The sequence below is a fragment of the Grus americana genome, chromosome 1 (assembly GCF_028858705.1).
Source record: "Grus americana isolate bGruAme1 chromosome 1, bGruAme1.mat, whole genome shotgun sequence".
NCBI classification, from domain to species: Eukaryota; Metazoa; Chordata; class Aves; order Gruiformes; family Gruidae; genus Grus; species Grus americana.
In genome coordinates this window covers 101612268-101631967 of record NC_072852.1, presented here as the reverse complement: position 1 = coordinate 101631967, position 19700 = coordinate 101612268, and the positions used below count along the sequence as shown (strand labels likewise).

General features: G+C 41.5%; 1 protein-coding gene across 1 annotated transcript in view; it reads right to left on the bottom strand.

Moving 5' to 3' along the window:
* The window catches only part of CRYBG3 (crystallin beta-gamma domain containing 3), a 97676-nt gene extending 84768 nt beyond the window's left edge, over positions 1 to 12908 (bottom strand). Inside the window, exons 1-3 of the mRNA XM_054818745.1 lie at positions 12886 to 12908; positions 12206 to 12303; positions 11189 to 11756 (exon numbers count right to left, since the gene is read on the bottom strand). Of these exons, the coding sequence (XP_054674720.1) occupies positions 11189 to 11756; positions 12206 to 12303; positions 12886 to 12908 (689 nt within the window). The remainder of the gene's footprint in view (positions 1 to 11188; positions 11757 to 12205; positions 12304 to 12885) is intronic.
* Positions 12909 to 19700: the final 6792 nt, after the last annotated feature.

The window sequence follows — 19700 nt, the reverse complement described above, 5'->3', positions numbered from 1 at the left end:
CTCAACTCCATGCTTCACAACTACTATTGTTACATTACATACCCAGCAATAGGACTCTACTAACCCAAGTTTTGAATCTACTTTGTACTTGCTTTTAAGAAGTGAAAGAGCAAAGCCTAATCCTAGGAATACAGAAAACACCTCTGCCCCAACCAACTTGCTTCCATGGACTTCGTAACTATACAGGCAGTCATTTACAAATTGTCACAACCACTTGTTTACACATTTAGGCAGATATTACTTTCATTTTATAGATTTTTTTTAAGAGAGAGACATGGAAATATTAAATAATGCTCCGAGTAATAAAGACATTGTCAAAATTAATACTAGAAACCAAGCCTCTCAACTACTCGAATATGCAATCTACTGCCTTCCTGCTGCTATTTATGCCAGACACTTCCTTTTCTCTTGCATATAAAGTGTATCCAACATGGATGGGTTAATCTTCAGCAAAGGTAGAGGAATCTCTTCTCCTCAACTGTCTTGCTGCTCTTCCCTACTGTCTTGCCAGCATAGCTAACCTGATTAGAATCACTTGTATTCTTTAAATAATCAAGATGAAACTCAAGTTACAAAATATCCCGTTCTGTATCTTCTGCACAAACCTTTCTTTGTGTGACTTTCTAATGCCTTCTGTTCCTCTGCCGCTGAAAATCTGTTTTGACCTTTCAGTAATACTTGGACAGGTGGTGTCTGAATCAGAAGCAGATTTGCAGGCCAATTTTTTAATCATTACACTTACACAGGACAGGTTAGAGATTCTTATGGGGGAGACAAATGTTCATATTCTGCATTGTTGCTCATACAACAAGTAGACACGTATAAGCAGAATTACTCAAACTCAGGTTAGTTAATACACGAGGCATTACAGTCAAGAAAAAAATCATTTTAGTGGAGCAAATTTAAGTACACAGTTTGCAAGATCTTTTCCAACTGCCTCTAAAAACAGAACAAGACAATTACAAACAATCACATCTTCAAAAGGCCCTCATGGCAGCTCTGTATGGTGCGAGAAGTCTGCTTCCTCCGTCCTCGTCCTGCATAACAATCCCTCGGAACTTGCAAATTAAAAGCCCATCCCCTTCTTCCTTTATTAATCTACTCCACCCATGTTATGCACAGAGCAGATTGTGAATGTGTTGTGTCAGATAAAAAAAATAAGCTACATGCAAGTTTTGATGATACTATCCAGACACAGAGCTCACCAAACTGAAAGTGACTGCTGTGACATTTTAGATTCCTTTTACAAGGAGAAGGTATGGGCTGCAGATTGCTGTTTGGGAAGGGGGAAATTAATGTGCAGTCTCTTAAGGAAACAGAGATGCTTGGTTAGAGCTCAAGTCGGACAGCACTGCAACAGCACTTCTGGATGTCGACCCTCCCTCGTCCCATTGCTTAGAAGCAAAGTCTCTCCCAAGGCAGCAGCTCCAGCACTTAGTTCTCCTGCAGTCCAGATGTTACCAGACAGGCAAGTGCTCTTTCATTTTGCCATCTCTCTTTCTCCCTCTTCAGGGACAGATGACTCCCTGAATAGTCAAACCCTCTTTGCTACCACATTAGGCTAGCATTATTTGTTTTTAACTGGTCTTCTCTTCAGATTAAGTCAGAAACCATCTAGCCATTTCAGGTAACGACTCATAATGGTAAAAGAATAAGCAATGCCTAACCTGAACGATGCTCCAGGGTGTCAAGAGGCAAAAACCTTCTACATCTGGCTTTAGTGACATAATGCTAATAAACTAAGCCTGACCTATACGTACATCTATCTATCCAGGTTTCATGACATCACTTGTGACATCTCCTTCCCAATATTTTCTAAATAGTTTTCCTCAAGACCATGTGGTTTTTTGGGAGTGTTGATACAATTCACTCTGCGCTGGAGTCCTCACTTAGGCTAATGTCATTTTTAGGTTTCCTTTCTTGCTAGTTTCTTTATTTCAGCATTCTGGGATGTAATGCCAGTTCCTGCCTTTTATCTCTCTCTGAACAAAACTAATGCTCTCTCCAGGAAGTACACCTCATTTGGTTTTGATGTCATGACTTCTTTCCAATTTTACTTAGTGCCAACACAGTAACACATTCAGCGGTGATCTTCCAGAAGGCTATTTCAGCAGAGGAACAGAGAGATTTCTGATCACCAAGTACTTTAAAATCCATCTGTGCAAGAGCCTCCCTGAAGAACGTGAATGAATGGAAAAACCGCAAGTCTAATACTACTATCAAATATAGATGTACAAGACCAAAATCTCCATGATGTTTCAGCACATTACAAGGATTCTCAAACCACATCCACGGACCAGTAGTAGTCATGAAACTTTTATTATACAACTTCAAAGAGCCATAGGTTAGCTAGAATTGGTTTCTTCTCTGTTCTGGCTTCCAAGTGGTAATTAAAAAGTTGACTGCTAAAAATTCAGACCTTTTGAGTAACATTTTTCTATATTTATCAGTTGCCCTACTTACCAAACAGACCCTTATGATTACTGAAGCTGACCTGCATAAACTAGATTACAAAATTTCCCCAAGGGAGACCTGTGTCAAGCCTTTAACACCTGACCAAAATATATGAGCTTTGATTAAAAACCATCAAGCAATGGAAAATCTACCACATCTGTAAATAAGACTTTTCCATGTAAACTACTACTAAATTCACTACTTAAAATTAAGCTTACTAGTCTGATTTGTCAAGCCTCATCTCTCAGCTACAAGATCAACCTACATCTATGTGGGACAGATTACAAAGGCCTTGGGTTTACATATCCTCCTCAAGTCACAGGTCTACTATGACATGAAGAACTTAACTCTCATTTCCCTTGCAGTTACATACCTTGAGGCAGAATCATTCCTCAAACTATAACCCTGTAATTTCAAAACCTTCTCTTAGATGAACTACATTATTGAGCTACTTAATTTTATTCTGTGAAGGAGGTTTTCTAGACATCAAGTTCCTCTGGAGGTCTTCTCAGAGCCCTTTTTAGTTTGTCAGCATCTTTTTCATAATAAATTGTGAACACCACAACTAGACTCAGTACTCTAGTAACCAAAGTTCACCCACAGAATATGAGTATTTTGTTATTTATCCATCTGAGAATCACATTTTCTCTCTGAGCCACCACTCTGCTTTGGCAGCTCATGTTCAGCTGACTGTCAACCAAGGCAACTTAGCCTGCTTTTAATGTTGTCTTCTACATGGCGATTCCCATAATTCTCGCTTTAGTCATCTGTTAACTTCACACGCTACAGTTTTGTCCTCTTTCAAATTGTTTGTGAAGATATTAAATAAATTGATTCAAAAATACATCCTTTTAATTTTCTTCAAATAGATAAAGTAGAAAATTATTTTTCACATCCGGTCTTTTTATATCCCTTCATATGTTGATTTTTAGCCCACTGCAACTACACCTGCGAATATTTTAATTGGAGCACCAGCACCAAGTCAGATGCCTTAAAGAGTCTAAGGACACTATTTCAGCAGTTTGTCAACTGAAATTGTAATGTCATAAACAAAACTGAGTTTGACAATTCCCATCCTCCAGTGATGTTAGGATCAACATCATATTTATTAACTGTGCAAGTCACCCGGAAGCCTTGGTAAATCAGCTTTTCAATCCTTCCCCTTTAATCCAACCAAATACAATAGACTTAAAAGTGAAATACCAACACCTTACTTTAGATACTAATGTCACACTTCTGAAGCCATTTGTGAGCTGTGCAGCCAGAACTATCAGAACCTGATCTATGAAGAGAAGTCAGACAAATGTTACTGTAAAGCTCAGTGGCAACAAGACACGAGGAGATCAATGAAGATTCCTAAAATTTGCCTTCTGCATCAAATGACAGTTAAAATGCAGTAGTATTTTAACAGAAAATAAAGATGCTAGCATTTTAACAGAAAATAGTAACAAATAAAGAGCTCTCTTCTCTGTTCCCCTCCCTCCTAAAATAGAATCCTGCCCTTTATTAGAAGCTTCAAAATGAAAAATTTTGTCCAACTTCTCAGCAAGATTCCTGAGGCTAACACTGTTCCCGGGAAAACAAATGGTAGTAGCAGTGACAAAATCTGCCCCTAGTCTGTGGCAAGGCTGTTGGGGCTTGTTTTAAAGAGGGAGGGAGTGTTTCCACAGAAATTTGAATGTGAAGTTTCTGGCTCCTACTTCTGTGCTTAAGCTTAGGCCACACACATAGGGGAGGAACAGTAAAGACATTAAGATAAATGGAAATTATAAAAACAAGTTAGTGAGTTTGAAATTAGAGGGTCAAAGGAAAGCAAAGCTACTATTTCATTTAAAACAAATAAGAAGGGAAGTGTAGGAAAAGGAACAGAAAGCAGAGAAAGGTAAGGAAGGAGAAAATGGAGTGAGGAGGAGGCAGGAACTTAGGCAAAAGAAGTGTTACAATCAGCTGATTAATTTAAGTGTTGGAATAGCACAAAATGTATTATATTCAATTGAACTATCCCGCTTCGAAACTAGTTTGATTACAGACAGCATTAAGCAATTTAGATTGTTTTAACTGAAACAATTTTTCCTCTCAGACCTGTTTATACTGCTTAGTTACATACTGTTCTTTGCTTGTGTAGCATTGCTAGGTCAGCTTCATGTTCTGCATTAGCAGCGCTGTGTCACATAGACTATGTGAGCTACGCAGAGTGTGTTAGTATAAAATGAAGAAATTTTTTTTAATCCTCTTTCAAAAGGCAATTAAAATTATCATGGAAAATAAAGATGGTATAAAATCACAGATATGCCACATTTTACAATGAAAATTTACATGAAAAATGCAAGAACCAAACCATGTCTTTACACTGAATGTGTACCTTTAAGTTTAAAGGCTAGAACTAAGGATGATGGCCCATGATCACCCTTGCTGAATAACTTAATCTGTTTTACATGTGAGGGAATTGAACAGCCGTACAAAGGCTAGAGAAAAGAAATATAAATGTTTCTGAGTAGAGCCTACTTCGATATTGGGCAGTAGGATTATACCAGATTACATCAAGGTTTTTCTTCTGGCATCTGTCAAGCATAGTAACTGACATTAATGTAGAATCTGCTCCATATTTGCCAGTCTGATCCGTTAAAGTTTCCAACATTCTTATGAAATAAATACATTACTGGCCACTAGCACATAAACTTGGTATAATATCAGAAAGATTTATAAACTATTTAAATTTATTAAGGTTAAAATTATTGTATTAATAGAGAATAGACAGCCCATTATACAACTGTTTTCAAATGGCACATTTGTAGGGTTGGTGATCAGCAACGGTACTCACAAATGGCATGAAAATAGGAGATATTAAAAAAATAATCCAGGAAAGCTTTAAAGCAGCAGCAACTGCTGTCCTCCTGATAAACAAAGCATAACAGAATTTTTAAAAGCTGTCATTAAGAAAAAGCACCCAGGAGAAAACAATCAAGAGAGACTGGCGTCACCAGTGAAATGCAGCAGTTTGTTCTAGTCAGGCTGGAGCAGAAAACTCTTGGTAGAGGCACACAAGGCTACAAGTTCAACACAAGAACATACTTCTCCAGTTCTCCCATTTTTTACTCACAAAATATACATCGGGAAGTACCCTACAGACACTTTCCAGTCATTATCCAGGTACACTCTTTTGTGTTGAAAGTATGCATTCTCCATTCAACCAAAATAAATTTGATGGCTAGATTTGTAGCATTTAATTGATGATTAAAAAAAAAAAAATCTGTTGTCACTGCAATTCTTTCTGCATTTGCTCTTCATGTGCTCACAAGAAATACTTCCTACTACATTTTTCCCTACTCAACACTGTCCACAGGTGAAGCGCAGATCCACACGGTGTTCATAAACTTAGGCCCCAAGACCTCCAAACTGCCTTCAGTAAAATATTTTAGCAATTTAAGAGACACTGGAACATTCAGAAAACCAAGACTCCATTTCAAAATAAGGCAAGTCATGAAATCACATTAGCAAAACACAATTAAAGACTATACTTCATGTTGCAAAATTGACACGAGAAAGCGAAATGACTAAGGAACCCCATGTTTCTGATCTTAAAAGTCTTTAAAAATGATACAGTAAAGTTGGTTATAATCTATTAAAAATTATTTTAGAAATTAAAATACCAGAAAAATAGATGTATTAATATCCCCTGGAAAGCCTAAGCAGCTTAGCGCTGTGCTACTGTCTGGAAGTACAATAGTATATACTGAATTGTATGAAATCCAAAAACCCCTCAGAAAATAAAAGCAGTAGTTGGGTTTCCATCCTTTTAAGAGGTTTCAATAATTAGAAATACAATCCCCACAGTAACATGTTTCTGAATTTTGCTTCCCCCCCCTCACCTGTGAGCCTTTCATTCACCAAAGGAGAAGAATGAGGAGTTTTCATCTTTGCAAAACCATTCTTTAAAACCAAAGACTCATAGCTGTTTTGGAAGTATTTTTGTATTAACTCTAGCACTTATGCTAATAATTGGCAAGGAGACAATACTTTTAAAATTTAAAATAGGGGGGAAAAAAGAAAGTTGCTTTGTTTCTTTCAAGGAGCACTACTATTATAATTAATATTCTAGTAACATTTCCTTTAGGAAATATCTCACACGTACATGGCCAGCTGCTGGGCTTGCTCCTTCTGGTCTCAGCCCCATGAGACATCTAGGTATGCACCTAATTCTAATCAAACAAGTAGTCCCACTATAGCGCACAGAACTATTTACCTATCTAATTATAGGCAACCACTTCGGTACCCTGCTGAATCAAGGCCTTTTCTACTATTTTGAATTATCCTGCAATAAAAGTCGTAACAGAAAAATCTAGGAAGCAAAAAGAAACAAACAAAAAAGCAAATTAACAAACAAACAGAAAATTTTCATAATGCAACTTGCTTAGGTAAGTCTTAATTTGAATTCTTCTATATGGCTGGAGTATTTCCTTTTCTGGTTCCACGAACCTTCATCCCTGCACATTCACAAATGACTTAAAATTTAACAACAATAAAATAATCCTGCTCTGCCTTTTGAAAGAAAAAGTTTCTTTATTAGAAAGCAGAGTTTGCTTTTTCCAGCAACCAATGGATTTCTTCAGAGATGCTAATGGTATCTGAATCAAAACCAGCCAGGAGGTAGTAACTTCAGAAAAAATAAGTTTGAAATGTATTACTCCCCTTTCAATCAATTCCCAGCAGTCCCCAAATGCACAGTTGTTACAACTACAAAAATACATGTGCTTTGTAAACAGGAACAATGACTGGCAGTCCCAGAGGAAGAAAGAGACTCTCTAATCTCTCCTCAGGCAGAATAAACAAAGTTCTTCCATCTCTGCAAGCTCTTAGCTAGAAACTAATGGATGAACAGAACAATAATCTCAGCCTGAAAAAAAGAAAGCCCTCTAAAGCCAAATAAAAGGTTGCTCTTCCATGTTTGATGTCTCTGGTACACTTCAGCGATGCAGAAGAAATATCTAAACAAACCCAGCAAAGGCCTACTTGCACTGGTAGTTATTTGACCAACAGCTCTTGGTGGGAAAAAGATAAAGCTGAAATGAACTTGCTAAACAATACACAGAATAACTACTAAAATACATCCATAATTCAAGGGAGATTTTGGTGGTAGCCCTGGGTTAAAGTGAAAAGCGTCACACCTCCTTGGCAGCTTCTAACATGACCTGTAAGGTCACATTTGTTTGCAACACAACAATCGCTCAGCCACGGAAGCTGCATATTTCTGAAAGAATCCGCAGTGGATTGACTTGCACTGTAAAAGCCGTATCTTCATCCAAAAGGACTAAAGAAACAAGTATTAAAAAAAAAAAAAAACCCAAACCAGACTCCCATTAGAATAGTAAAAATTCAATGGGATTTTTTCACCCTGGGGATTTAGACTGCTCCAGGACAAACACTAGAGTAACAAATAATCAATTTTGTAATATTGAAAATAGCAAACAGCAGAGTAGAGCATACTGACTGCCTTTGATAGAAGTTAATGATAAAGAACTGTGATGAAAAACACCAAAGCCCTTCTTCAAAGCAGCTCCACCTCTGAAGAACACACGCAGGCAAGCACTTGGTGGGAGATACCTCACGTTTGTCTGCATTTTATGTAAAAGCCAAGTAAGCCCTTAACGCATGTGCTGTGCTTTTTGCAGCCACGAAACTTGCAACTAATCTGCATGGGTTATTTTTTCCACAAGCAAGTAAGCCTCCAGCAATTCTCATGTTCATCAGAGCTACAAATTGCTGTAAGGGCAAGTTATTAACATAAGCTCTTCGTCAAATGAGGTTCTCAGAAGAGTCTAAGACACTGATTAACAGTGTAATTCCTCCTATTTTAAACCAGGGCCACAGCAGGTTTGGGGTTTGGGTTTTTTTTAAAGCTAAGTCTGAACACAGTGCCTGGAGCAAGAGCAGGCGAGAGCTCCATACCCTGCCGAGCTAAGGGGAAGCTGTAGGGCTGGGGAAGGAAAGCTGGGGGCTTCCATCCAGCCGCGGTTGCCTAACTCGCAGGAGAAGATGGAGAATGACTTTTGGACATACGCTGGCTCATTTCTGCACGTTTTTAAAATTTATGAAACCGTCATGTTCTGCACAGGCATTAAGCATGATGCATGTCTCCAGAGGTCAATGTGGGTACACCGGGGGTGTATTTGGCCCTGTATAACATACTGCTCCATCTCCTGTCCCCTTCACTTAGGTGTTCTGCTTTTTTGAAACCCAACGGTAGGTAAAGTAGCTCCATACAAAAGTTTCTTTCTATAGATTTCAAATTTGATCTGGTTCCAATATCATACTGATAACACCAATGGGAAATTAACCATCCTGGTGCATACATTTCTCATAACACTTCACAAAAGACGTATTCCCCAACTCACCTCACACACTCCACACCTTAACATTAAACATACAAAGCAGCCTTGGTTCCCCTTCCCCACACGCATGCTTTGTTGGGCAATCCATTTTTCTACACTGCCAAGCTCACTAAATAAACATGACAAGCAAACCTGCGGCACTCATTCCAACCCAGCTCTGCTTAATGTATGCAATTACGCTAATCTGCGAAGAAGGCTGCCAGTGGAAACCAAATACGTGAACGTCAGCATTCCTGAGTAACACGCTGCGCTGCAACCTGGCACAACAAAAAAAAGCTCCTAAACATACCAAATTGGACTCCTCAGAGTGGGAGGGTTTTTGCTTACTTCCACTCCAGAGAGGAGTCACGGCTACCGCCCTCCAGCTAACTGCGCAAGGAGTTCAAAAACAAGGCCAAGAGGCCTGAGCCTTTTCGGATCTACGTGGACTATCCTGGCTTCCTAATAAAGGAAAGGCTCTCAGCTGCAGGAAATGAAACTGTGATTTAGATAAAGATAATAGACTCCAGCCCCAAGTTAAGTGGAGCAGGTCTACCATGAGTGCTACCTACAGATAGGCTATTTAGTGCGCAAACCACTGAACTAGCATCACCCTCCTCCTTACCAAGGCGACCGCTATGCTTTTTTGTTTATTCCAAACCACAGCTGTAGGGAGCTGGCAAGGAGGAGCCCAATGAAGCCTCTTCTATTGCCTCTTCAGGTCCTCAGCCAGATCCAAGCCTTTTCCTTCTCCCCCTGCCAGACGTAATAGCCATGCTATTCCCACAACTGTAAAGATGCCCTTGACTCAGCAGCCTTGCTCCTGATTTTTTTTAATTTTTCTTTTTTTTTTCAGGAAATAAAAAGCATGTTTCATGCTCATGAAAGGCCAGTAGATCCTTGGTGATGTATTGATGCGTCAAAAGCTTACAGTAAACCAAAACCCCCAAAGTTAAAAACCTTTATGGTGCATTTATGAAATCCATTTAAGATGGTCAGTGTAAGACATCAATACGCTGCTATCTGTCACAATTTCTGAGAACATGCAGAGCAAGATCCTAAAGTTTTTCACTGAAAGAACTACTGTGATACCCACTATCTGATTAAACTGTACTTGTCTGCCAGTTTACAGACAAACCTATGCAGTATCAAGAATAACTCAAAGATTAAATACACCATGCTAAAAGCAAAAAATTAAGTACTACACTTGAGGAAGTAAGGCCTAGCCAGCTGACACCTTTCCACCACAAAAATATCCTAATTAACTAGGGCCAATAATAAGGCCGTACGAGAAACAGAAAGAAACTTTATCTGTGCTTCTACATAGAAGTCAGCCACCAGAAAAAGGAAAAAAAAGAAAAAGAAAAAAAAAAGGAAGAAGAACAAATACACAAGAAGTTTCTGAACCTTTTCATCTTGTCTTCCTGTGCTAAAAAAATAATTATTAATAACCAGGTTTCTATAAACCACAAGTTTTGCATTGAGACTTAAACACATCAGTAATATTTATATTGCATTTACATCTGATTTACACTAGTCCAAAAGAAAACTATGTGAAAACTGAAAAGAAACAAGCAAAACACCCCAAACCCCTGACAGCCCTCTGGCTCTTGCCCTGCTTTCAGTTTCCAAGGAAGGGGCTGCAACCTGAGGAACAAGCGAGTGAGACAGCCCCACCGCCGACACCCACACCTAACCAGGGCGACGAAGCCCCAGAACCGGCTATTTACATCAAGTATGTGTTTCACACAGGGCTCCATCATCCCACGGAGTTCGGCTGAACTTCGCGGGGCCGCAGGACGCCGTTGCTCACCCACCGCTCAGGCCAACTCCCAACAAACCCCCTTACCGCCCCACCGCTTGAACGTCAAGCCCGCAGGGGACCCGCCTCGCACCGTACCGCGGTTACGTTAAATTAAAACCGCCGCCACCACCAAAACGACGAGCTCGGACGCTGCCAGCAGACAGGCTAACAGCCCCCCAGCCCCAGTGTCAAACTCCGTGGACAAGCCGCCGATCCGGCTGGGGCCGCCGCTCTCCCGCCGCGGGGGCTGCTCTCACAGCAGCCGCACCCGGCCCCGCCAGGCCCGCGCCTGCCCTGTGACCGGCTGAGGAGCCCTGCGGCACCTCACCACCGGGGCCTCAGCCCCGGGACGTCCGGCCGGCCTCCCCCCGGCAGTGAACACACCCGTCTCTTCTCCCTCCCTCGCCCACTGGTGTCGCAACATCTGCCGGGGCGGCCGACACGGCCCCGCTCCCCCTGCCCCGGCGGCTCACGCCGCTCCCCGGCTGGGGACAGGTGGGACGGGGCAGAGGACGGCAGCGGGCGTCCGACCGCGCCGGTCCGGTCCGGTCCCCCCACGTACCTGCTCGCGCCCGCCGGCCGCCCCGGCGCCGCCGCCCCCTCACCGGGGGGGTTCCTGACGAAGAAGCGGGAGAAGGTGCTGTGCCAGGAGGGGCCGGCTCGCCGCCGGCTGCTCCCACCGGACATCGCCGCCGCCGTCCGGGACGGGACGCTGACAGGACGGGAGGCACCGCCAGCAGCCGCCCGGCTCTGAGTCCCCACGGCGGCGGGAGGCAGCGGCGGCAAACACCTCCCTCCTCCAGCGGGGGCGGCCGCTGCCCGCCCCTGGGGCGGAGCCGCGGCTCCGCCTTCCCGCCGGCGGGGCAGCCGCGGTGCAGGGTTGTGGGAGAGGCCACCGTTCGGGCCGGGGTTGGTGGATGGCGGGAAGGAGGGTCCGGGTGCGAGGAGCGGGAAGGACGAAAGCTGCGCGCCCGGGGAGGCGGGAGGCCGGCTCCTGCGTGGTGCGGTTGCAGAAGCGGTGGCACGGGAGGGAGGCCGGGGCAGGAGGAGGTGCTCCGCCACTACCCTTTCGGCAGGCGGATCAAGGGCCGGGGCCGCCGCCTGCAGACGCGCGGGGAGGCGGTTTGTGCCTTGGGGGGAGCAGGGGGTCGCGGGAGGAAAGCGATGGCCGCGGCGAGGGAAGCAGCAGCGCACGCAGGCGGCCGCCTCCTCCCGAGGAGCGGTGGTGGGGTTGGTGGGGTTTGTGTTTTGATTTTTTTTTTTTAAGTTAATGGAGCATAATTAATGTGAACAAAGATAAAAGATCAGAAGTGAAAATTAACTCTGTAAGAAAAAGGACAGACAGCCTCCAGAATTTATGCTCTTGACTGACTGCAAGCACCAGCGCTAGCCTGCTGTTTTTAACTTGTGCCAACTTTCAGGTACTATGCATGTTTGTCAATGCAAAGTCAGTAAGTGGCTTCACGCCGTCCTAGGCCAGGCATCGTCTGGCTGCCACGTTATGTACCTGCCTGTTACGCCAGCACAGTGAAACATTTGCATCAAATAAAGGTAGCAGTGTGGCTGTTTCGCCACTTACCTCTCTCCATTGCTTTGGGTAACTTCAGGCCATCCTTGCTGCTGATGATGAGTGACTTGGAGGAAGGGGGTTCTCCTGCCTTTTGAAAAGATTTCTTCCTATAAAGGAATTTTGGTGGGGTTTTTAGTTTGGTTTTGCATTTGGGGTTTTGTTGGTTTTTTTTTTTAATACTGAAACTTTTGTTTTTCTATCTCTGAGGACTGTGGCCTCCCTTGAGTTAACAAACTATCGCTACCAACAGGGATGACCTTGCCATTGTAACGACCCAGTGACAAATATTATCCTCATTTTATAGATGGAGGTGATGCACAAAACCTCAGTGATTCACTGAGTGCAAATTACTGGTAAAATAGACTAACCTTGATGTTAGGATTTTAAACACAGAACCACACTTTCTCATCTTGATGAGCATCTCTGCTGTTCTTTGTGACTGCCTACACGTCACACCTTTTTATAAGCTTCTTATTGCATGGTGTCATCTCAGGGAATCACAGAGTGGCTGAGGTTGGAGGGGACCTCTGGAGGTGACCTGGTCCAACCCCCCTGCTCCAGCAGGGCCACGTCTTTTGAATATCTCCATGGATCTGTTGGACTTGATCTTAAAGGCCTTTTCCAACCTAAATGATTCTAGAAGGATGGAGACTCCGCAACCTCTCTGGGCAACCTGTGCTAGTGCTTACCTCTTTGCAAGATTTTTGTCCATTCATTCACCTCGATTCACCCCCTCTATACCCATATTTGGCCTCTTTGCCCATATTCCTTTCTGCTATGCTGTATTATCAGCTGTAGCTACAACTTGGGGTGGATATGAAGCTGGTAGTCTAGGCCCATCTGCAGAGCAGCAGCTATAAAACAGCCTGGAAAGAAACTACTGCCTACTTTTCTGTCTACTTTTCACTGCCTCGGCTGTGAGCAAAATCTTTCAGAAGTGCACAGACAGTCCCCCCTGCCTCCCCCCTCATATTGTGCCAGTCTCATAAAGCTTTGATGGGGATTTTCAAAACAGAGACACAGGTAGATATTGGACGAGTACTTAGATCTTTACCGGTCAGTCTGAGTTGAGACTAGCTGGTTGTTTCACAGGTTACAAAAAGTAGCTTTCTCATGGTATAATTACCAGTCACAAGCCTTATTCAGAGGACCAGCACCTACTACACAACAAGGTCCTGCCTAGTTTTCAATGTCCAGACAAGGAGCAGACAATTGTCTCAGTGATCTGGGTGCTGCAAACCTAGCACAAACCCACAAAATGTTTCATTCAAGAACAGTATAGAGGAAAAAAGAAACCACATTTTGAGAGTACCAAGACATAGTTGCCCATTCTCAGGGAAATGGCAATCAGGGTTAAAACTACAAAAATGTTAACAGCAGCCCCTATGGAACATTACAGAGGAGATGCTCCCTCTGACATTCAAAATAAAAGTAATTAAGACTCCAAAACCAAATTAGAAGAGTGGCAATTTATTAAAGCAATTAAATGGGACTGCACAAACAGGCTGCAGGGAGGCTTAGGCTCCCAGTGACTGTTTATTACTTTTAATTCTTCTTTGCCATGTACATCTCACAGCTTACCTAGCTATTGCTTAAGTAAGGGCTAATCCCTAAGCTGTAGCAGCCCTGAATATAATAATTAGCATTTATAAAGCATCCGGTATCTTCAAAGCATTTAAGCATTAATTAATCCTCATAACCACCTCAGGATGTAGTTAAGTACAATATGGTGAGTGGTTTGCACACAGAGACAGAGGCAGTCAAAACACCTAGCTGCATCCAAAATCTGTCCGCACTCTACCAGTGAGGATTCCGGAGGGGCATCACAGTGCAGCATGAAGCATTACCAGGGCTGTATTTGTCCGAGAACAAAAAGCCAACCTAATCAGAAATGCTAATCCCAAACACTAACATTTTGTGCTCAAATCTGTTTCTCCTTTCTTTACTGCATCTAAAAGCAGAAAAAACAGAAAAACCAGAAATGTACCAAATGACAGTTCTACCGGAGGCATATAAGTAAATTCTAATCAAAGTAGTAAAACTATATCAGTATAAAAGATGAACATGGCCCAGGTTAGATAATCCCTTTCTTTTTGCATGCCCTGGAGTAATTGAGTACCACCTGATTTAAGAGTAAATAATTTTGACACATTTAAAATGATAAAATGGGAACCACCAGCAGAGTTGCCAACAGGAACCCAGTTTTAGCCATGTACACTTCCCACGAAGGGAGAAAAGTTAGGCTTTTACCCAAAGATGCGGTATGTACCATGTGGCAGGTGGCCTCGCACACGAACACAGCTGTCAGCACCAACAGCAGCACCGACACATGCAAGCAAAAACAGATGGGGGAAACAGGTTCCTTTCCGCCTCAGATTAGACTACTCACATGTGGCCCATACGAGGTAATATTGCATCGCCAAAGGCAGCAAGAAACCATTAAAACACAGTTGCAGAGGGATACAATGGCACAGAAGAGAAAAGCGTCAAGCTGAGGCGCTCAATACGTTTTTTTAATAGTTCATCCTGCCCAGAGTTTCACTTGAATCAGTACCCCGAATAAGAGAGGGGAGGGTGCTGTGCCTATTCCATAGCCACTAATTTTCTACTGCAATTCAGATTATAATGGTTGTACACAAGGGAAACCTCCCCCTTCTCCTTACTGCTTTAGAGCGAGCAGATGGTGAAATTTTAATCATGCTTTCTGAATTTCCTCCCTTTTACGGGTCTTTAAAAATCTTGAGTCAAATCTTTTGTTTTGCTTGGATATGAAAAAGGAAAGCAAGTTTCCATCATACCGGTTCATGAAGAACCCTCCTCTCACACCCAGTTTTAGAACTTTTCCGATACATTAAAGTCATAACTAGGGGAGAAATGTAGTCTTAAAACCACCAAACTAAACATTTTCCCTGCAAGCATTTTAGCACAACTAGTAAATGGAACAAAAAATAATCCTCAAACTGTTTGCATCGTTGGACCACTACAATAAAAAATGGTCTTATGTACAACCCTGCTAAACAAAAGCATAGTTCAGTTTTCTGTTTCATTTACGTCTAATGCATTTATCTATAAAATATTTTGTCTTGGCTACTTTTTCTTAATAGGCAATCCCATTTTCCAGGCTCTTACAGAACATGTCTATAGGTAGACATGGCACAAATAGCAATAATATTTTAATAACAGATGGTCCCTTACCTATCTTTTTCCTTTCTAGTATATAATACGACAAGGTTTCTAATAGATGGCATGACACCATGAATTAATAAATGCACATAATGGAGTCATCACATGTAATATTTCCTAGCCATTTTCGACAATGATGTTAGTTGTCCAGATGTTGAAACAAATACTGGTGACTTTAAAATGTCTAATCTATGCTTATTCTAAAACAAAGACGGACAACAGAATTGAAGATTTAGGTTATGGTTATGTTATTACACAGATGAAGCCTGTTAGCAAGGATTTCTAGGATATATTTTCTATCTAGTAATGACTTTCTGCTGTAAAGCATGCACTGTGCAGCTTCCAGCAATCCTTCTCCTTTAACTGTGAACACACAGTTCCTCCATTTGATTTACTGAATTAAAAGAGAGCCACGCGGTCAGCTGCTATTGTTCAAATGCCTTCGTGTCTGGAGAAGACAGCTGGAAATGACTCATGGCGTTAACTGCAGTTACTGAGGGCCGTAACTGTGTTATTTATTATTTTGGATAAGATTTATACGCTGTGCCACCTATGGCCAAATTTCAGTGTAGTAATTAAAATCTTTCAATCAACTTTTCGGAAGCCCTCTTCTATTTGTTTTCCACACTACAATTTGAGACATTTACATTTACCCAGTAGCAGAAGTGCTAAAATGGAAAACTAATTGTAAAGAACAAAATAATTAAAAAAAAAAGTGATTGACACAACTACAGAGCCTCTTTTAAAATAGACTCTCGCTGCACCTGGGCATGGAGCAGAAAGCATTCAGAAGCCTCATACTATGGTGGTATGTATGCACCTAACTACTCTAGATGAGGACCAAAGTCTTTTTCTGTTAATTCCAACAGAATAACATTCAGCTGATCAGCACAGCTTGTCTGGAAGGGTTTCAAGTCATTTTTGATAGCACCTCATATCAATTACACTTGTGCGAATACAAAGATGAAACTCACTTGTGCTCTTACCAGCGCTAATCCTTGCAAAACGCCCTACCCTAACTGGAGCACAAGAAAATCTGCAGTTCATGTAATGAGGTCTCTCTAAAACCATCCTATTCTGGGTTATGCTTCCTTGCTAAGCCAATCTGTCTATTCACCACCATCCTTACTAGAAAAATTATGGTTAATCAAAGTGCTTCACTAAGCTAATTTCGCCCAACTTCTAATATATATTGTATGTATGGTAAAAAGCAGCAGAAATAATTTAGTGTCCAGAAGAATGCAAGAACTTTCGAAAAGAGGTGTCTTACATGCAAATAAAGGAAATCCATGAAAGACATAACCAGCAATTTGTACACTGTAATTCATTTAACCTTTTCCATCTAGAATGTCTTTTGAATATCAGATTTGTAGTTAAAAAAGGAATATACACCCTTCTGTACAAATCTACACACTCTCAAATATCAAATCAAATTATTAATATTCTAAAGGCTTAGCCTATTTCCATGCATGTACGTAACAGTACATTTTTCAATTTGCAGATTACTAAGCAGTTTTGAATTGTGGTGCAAGCCTATGTACAGTAAACTGAAGCCTCTGGACAGCAGATTTGCCTTTTTTAGTTATCTTTCAAAGATACATTTTAGTTACCCTTCTTACAACTAAGCCCTGAACCCCAAGGCTTCCCAGAACCTCTGACTGCAAAACACTGTTGGAGACACACCAATTCCACTCCCTTGTCCATCCTGCTGGATTTCACAACACAGAATACTTTTTAAACCAATGATCTGAGCCCTTTATAAAACATTATTCAAAATCTTTGAAAATTAGAAAAAATAAATATATATATATATATAAGTAAACCCTTACCACCATCATAGGAAGCACATGTATTAGTATACTCCAAAAGGAAGAATCATCTTTAGTGTTCGGAGAAATACACTGCAAAATATTCTGTATGTAAAAATAGCTGTAAATACACCAGTCTCTACCAAGCAGAATTCTTACGGATTTGAACTAGACAGGATCATAAAAGCTTTTGGCTGCAAATGTTGCAGAATACCATCTGGTTTCATGGAACAACTTATTTTCCTCTCCACTTCATTTACGCTTCCAGAAATAAATTAAAAAAAAAAAAAAAAGAAAAAAGAAGAGACCTTTTCTTATATATACAAATTATACCCATAAGTTATTCCAAACAGGCAGAAAATACTTCCATCTTATTACAGAACAAACAGAAAAACAGAGTCTAATTCTTGGCATACAAGTTTCACATAACAGTAAACAGTATGTATAGCATACAGAAAAAGGGTAAGAAAGAAATATTAAAGCCCAAGTTTGTAAGAATGCAAGTGATCATTAATCAGACTATGCACAGTTGCCTGGTTAAGTAACAGCATGTGCTGGTTTTGGCGGGGATAGAGTTAATTTTCTTCACAGTGGCTCGCATGGGGCTACGGTTTGGATTTGTGCTGGCACCAGTGCTGCTAACACAGGGATGGTTTGGTTCCTGCTGAGCAGCGCTCACACAGAGCCAAGGCCTTTGCTGCTCCTCACACCACCCCACCAGCCAGCGGGCTGGGGGTGCACGAGGGGTTGGGAGGGGACACAGCTGGGACAGCTGACCCCAACTGACCAAAGGGATATCCCATACCATGTGACGTCATGCTCAATATATAAAGAAGAAGGAAGGGGGGGTACACATGTTTGGAGTGATGGCGTTTGTCTTCCCCAGTCACCGTTACACCTATGATGGAGCCCTGCTTTCCTGGAGATGGCTGAGCACCTGCCTGCCCATGGGAAGTGGGGAATGAATTCCTTGTCTTGCTTTGCTTGTGGGCGCGGCTTTTGCTTCACCTATTAAACTGACTTTATCTCAACCCATGAACTTTCTCACTTTTACCCTTCTGATTCTCCACCCCCGTCCCACTGGGGGCGAGTGAGGGGTTGTGTGAGGCTTAGCTACCAGCTGGAGTTAAACCACAACACAGCGTAACTGACCTCCCCCCTCTCCCTTTTTTTTCTTTTTAAGCCCAACACAACAGAACCTTTAGTAGGGGAAAGAAGATTTCTCTTAATACCCAAGAACAAAAATTCTGACTAATCCATGTTTCCTCACTCAAGCATTCATTGTTATTCAAGTGAGAGAAGAAAAGCTTTTTCAGCGAAGTAAACACCATCATAAGGAAATGTTAGGCTTATGGGGATATAAGCCAGAAACTCAGTCTTTTTATCTGATGTTGTTCTTTAGAAATATTTTCTGTAATGTACAGCTTTAGTCCAATAAAACATGACTAATAAGACTAAAGGAGTTTCCCTACAGTGGAAGGATGCACTTACCGTAGCTCATAAATATTAGATGTACAGCACTTTTTACAAATTTTGGTCAGGGTGAGCTGAACTGCTGCTGAAAAGAAAGGTTCACATTATGTCTGCATTAAATCAATTCCCTGAATAAAGCTGTAAACTTTTCTTTATATTAGGAACTGATTGAAGTGCTCCTATTTAGTATGACGCCAATGTCAGACCAACTCTCATTCACTTAACAACTTAGGCATTGCTACAGCCTTGAAGAGAGCACACAGATATTTTGTATCCTGCATAAATCAAGTTGTTGTTTATTAAAATGCATTACCTGGCATGATGACAGAACAGACACCTCAAGGAAAGCATGGCACTTCAATGGTTTTTTAATCCTTTTTTGAACTATTGCATGACATATCAGAGTAGACAGAGAACTAAGTAGTACTTTAACAGTTATGAAATGGGTGAAAAGGAAGTTTGGTACTCAGAAATATTCCTACAACGTCAACCAGACTTTGGATATGTCTTTTAGCTTCCAGAAATTGGAATGCTACAACATGAAAGGTCTATACATATGCTAATATTGATAAATCAGCACTGAAGTGGCTATTCTGCCATTGTTTCCTAAGATAAAATTTATTGTTCTTATTTTATAATGGTACCAATTCAAGAAATACTAAGGCTCAAACCTTAATTATAATACACAGCAATACTTTCCAACCACTAGATTGGGTTAGTTTATAGATCAATTCAGCTTGATTTGAAACTGCTGCCAACATTTTTTAGAGTACTAACTTGCTCTTAATTTAAACCTCAGCAGAGGACTTAAACCCCAGACAATTATCCATAGGTTCCAGGCACCACAAAAGAGAGTAACACTTTCCCTTTGAAAACTACCTTAAGAATGTAAAAGATCCCCTAACAAGGCGGGGAGGGGGGCGAAAGGGAAGTATTACAAGAGAAAAGCATCACCCTTCCCAGCAGCAACATTCTGCCCTTGAGAAGAAACCCATCATCCATCCTTACTCCTCTAAACCAAGAATGCAACTACTGGCCAA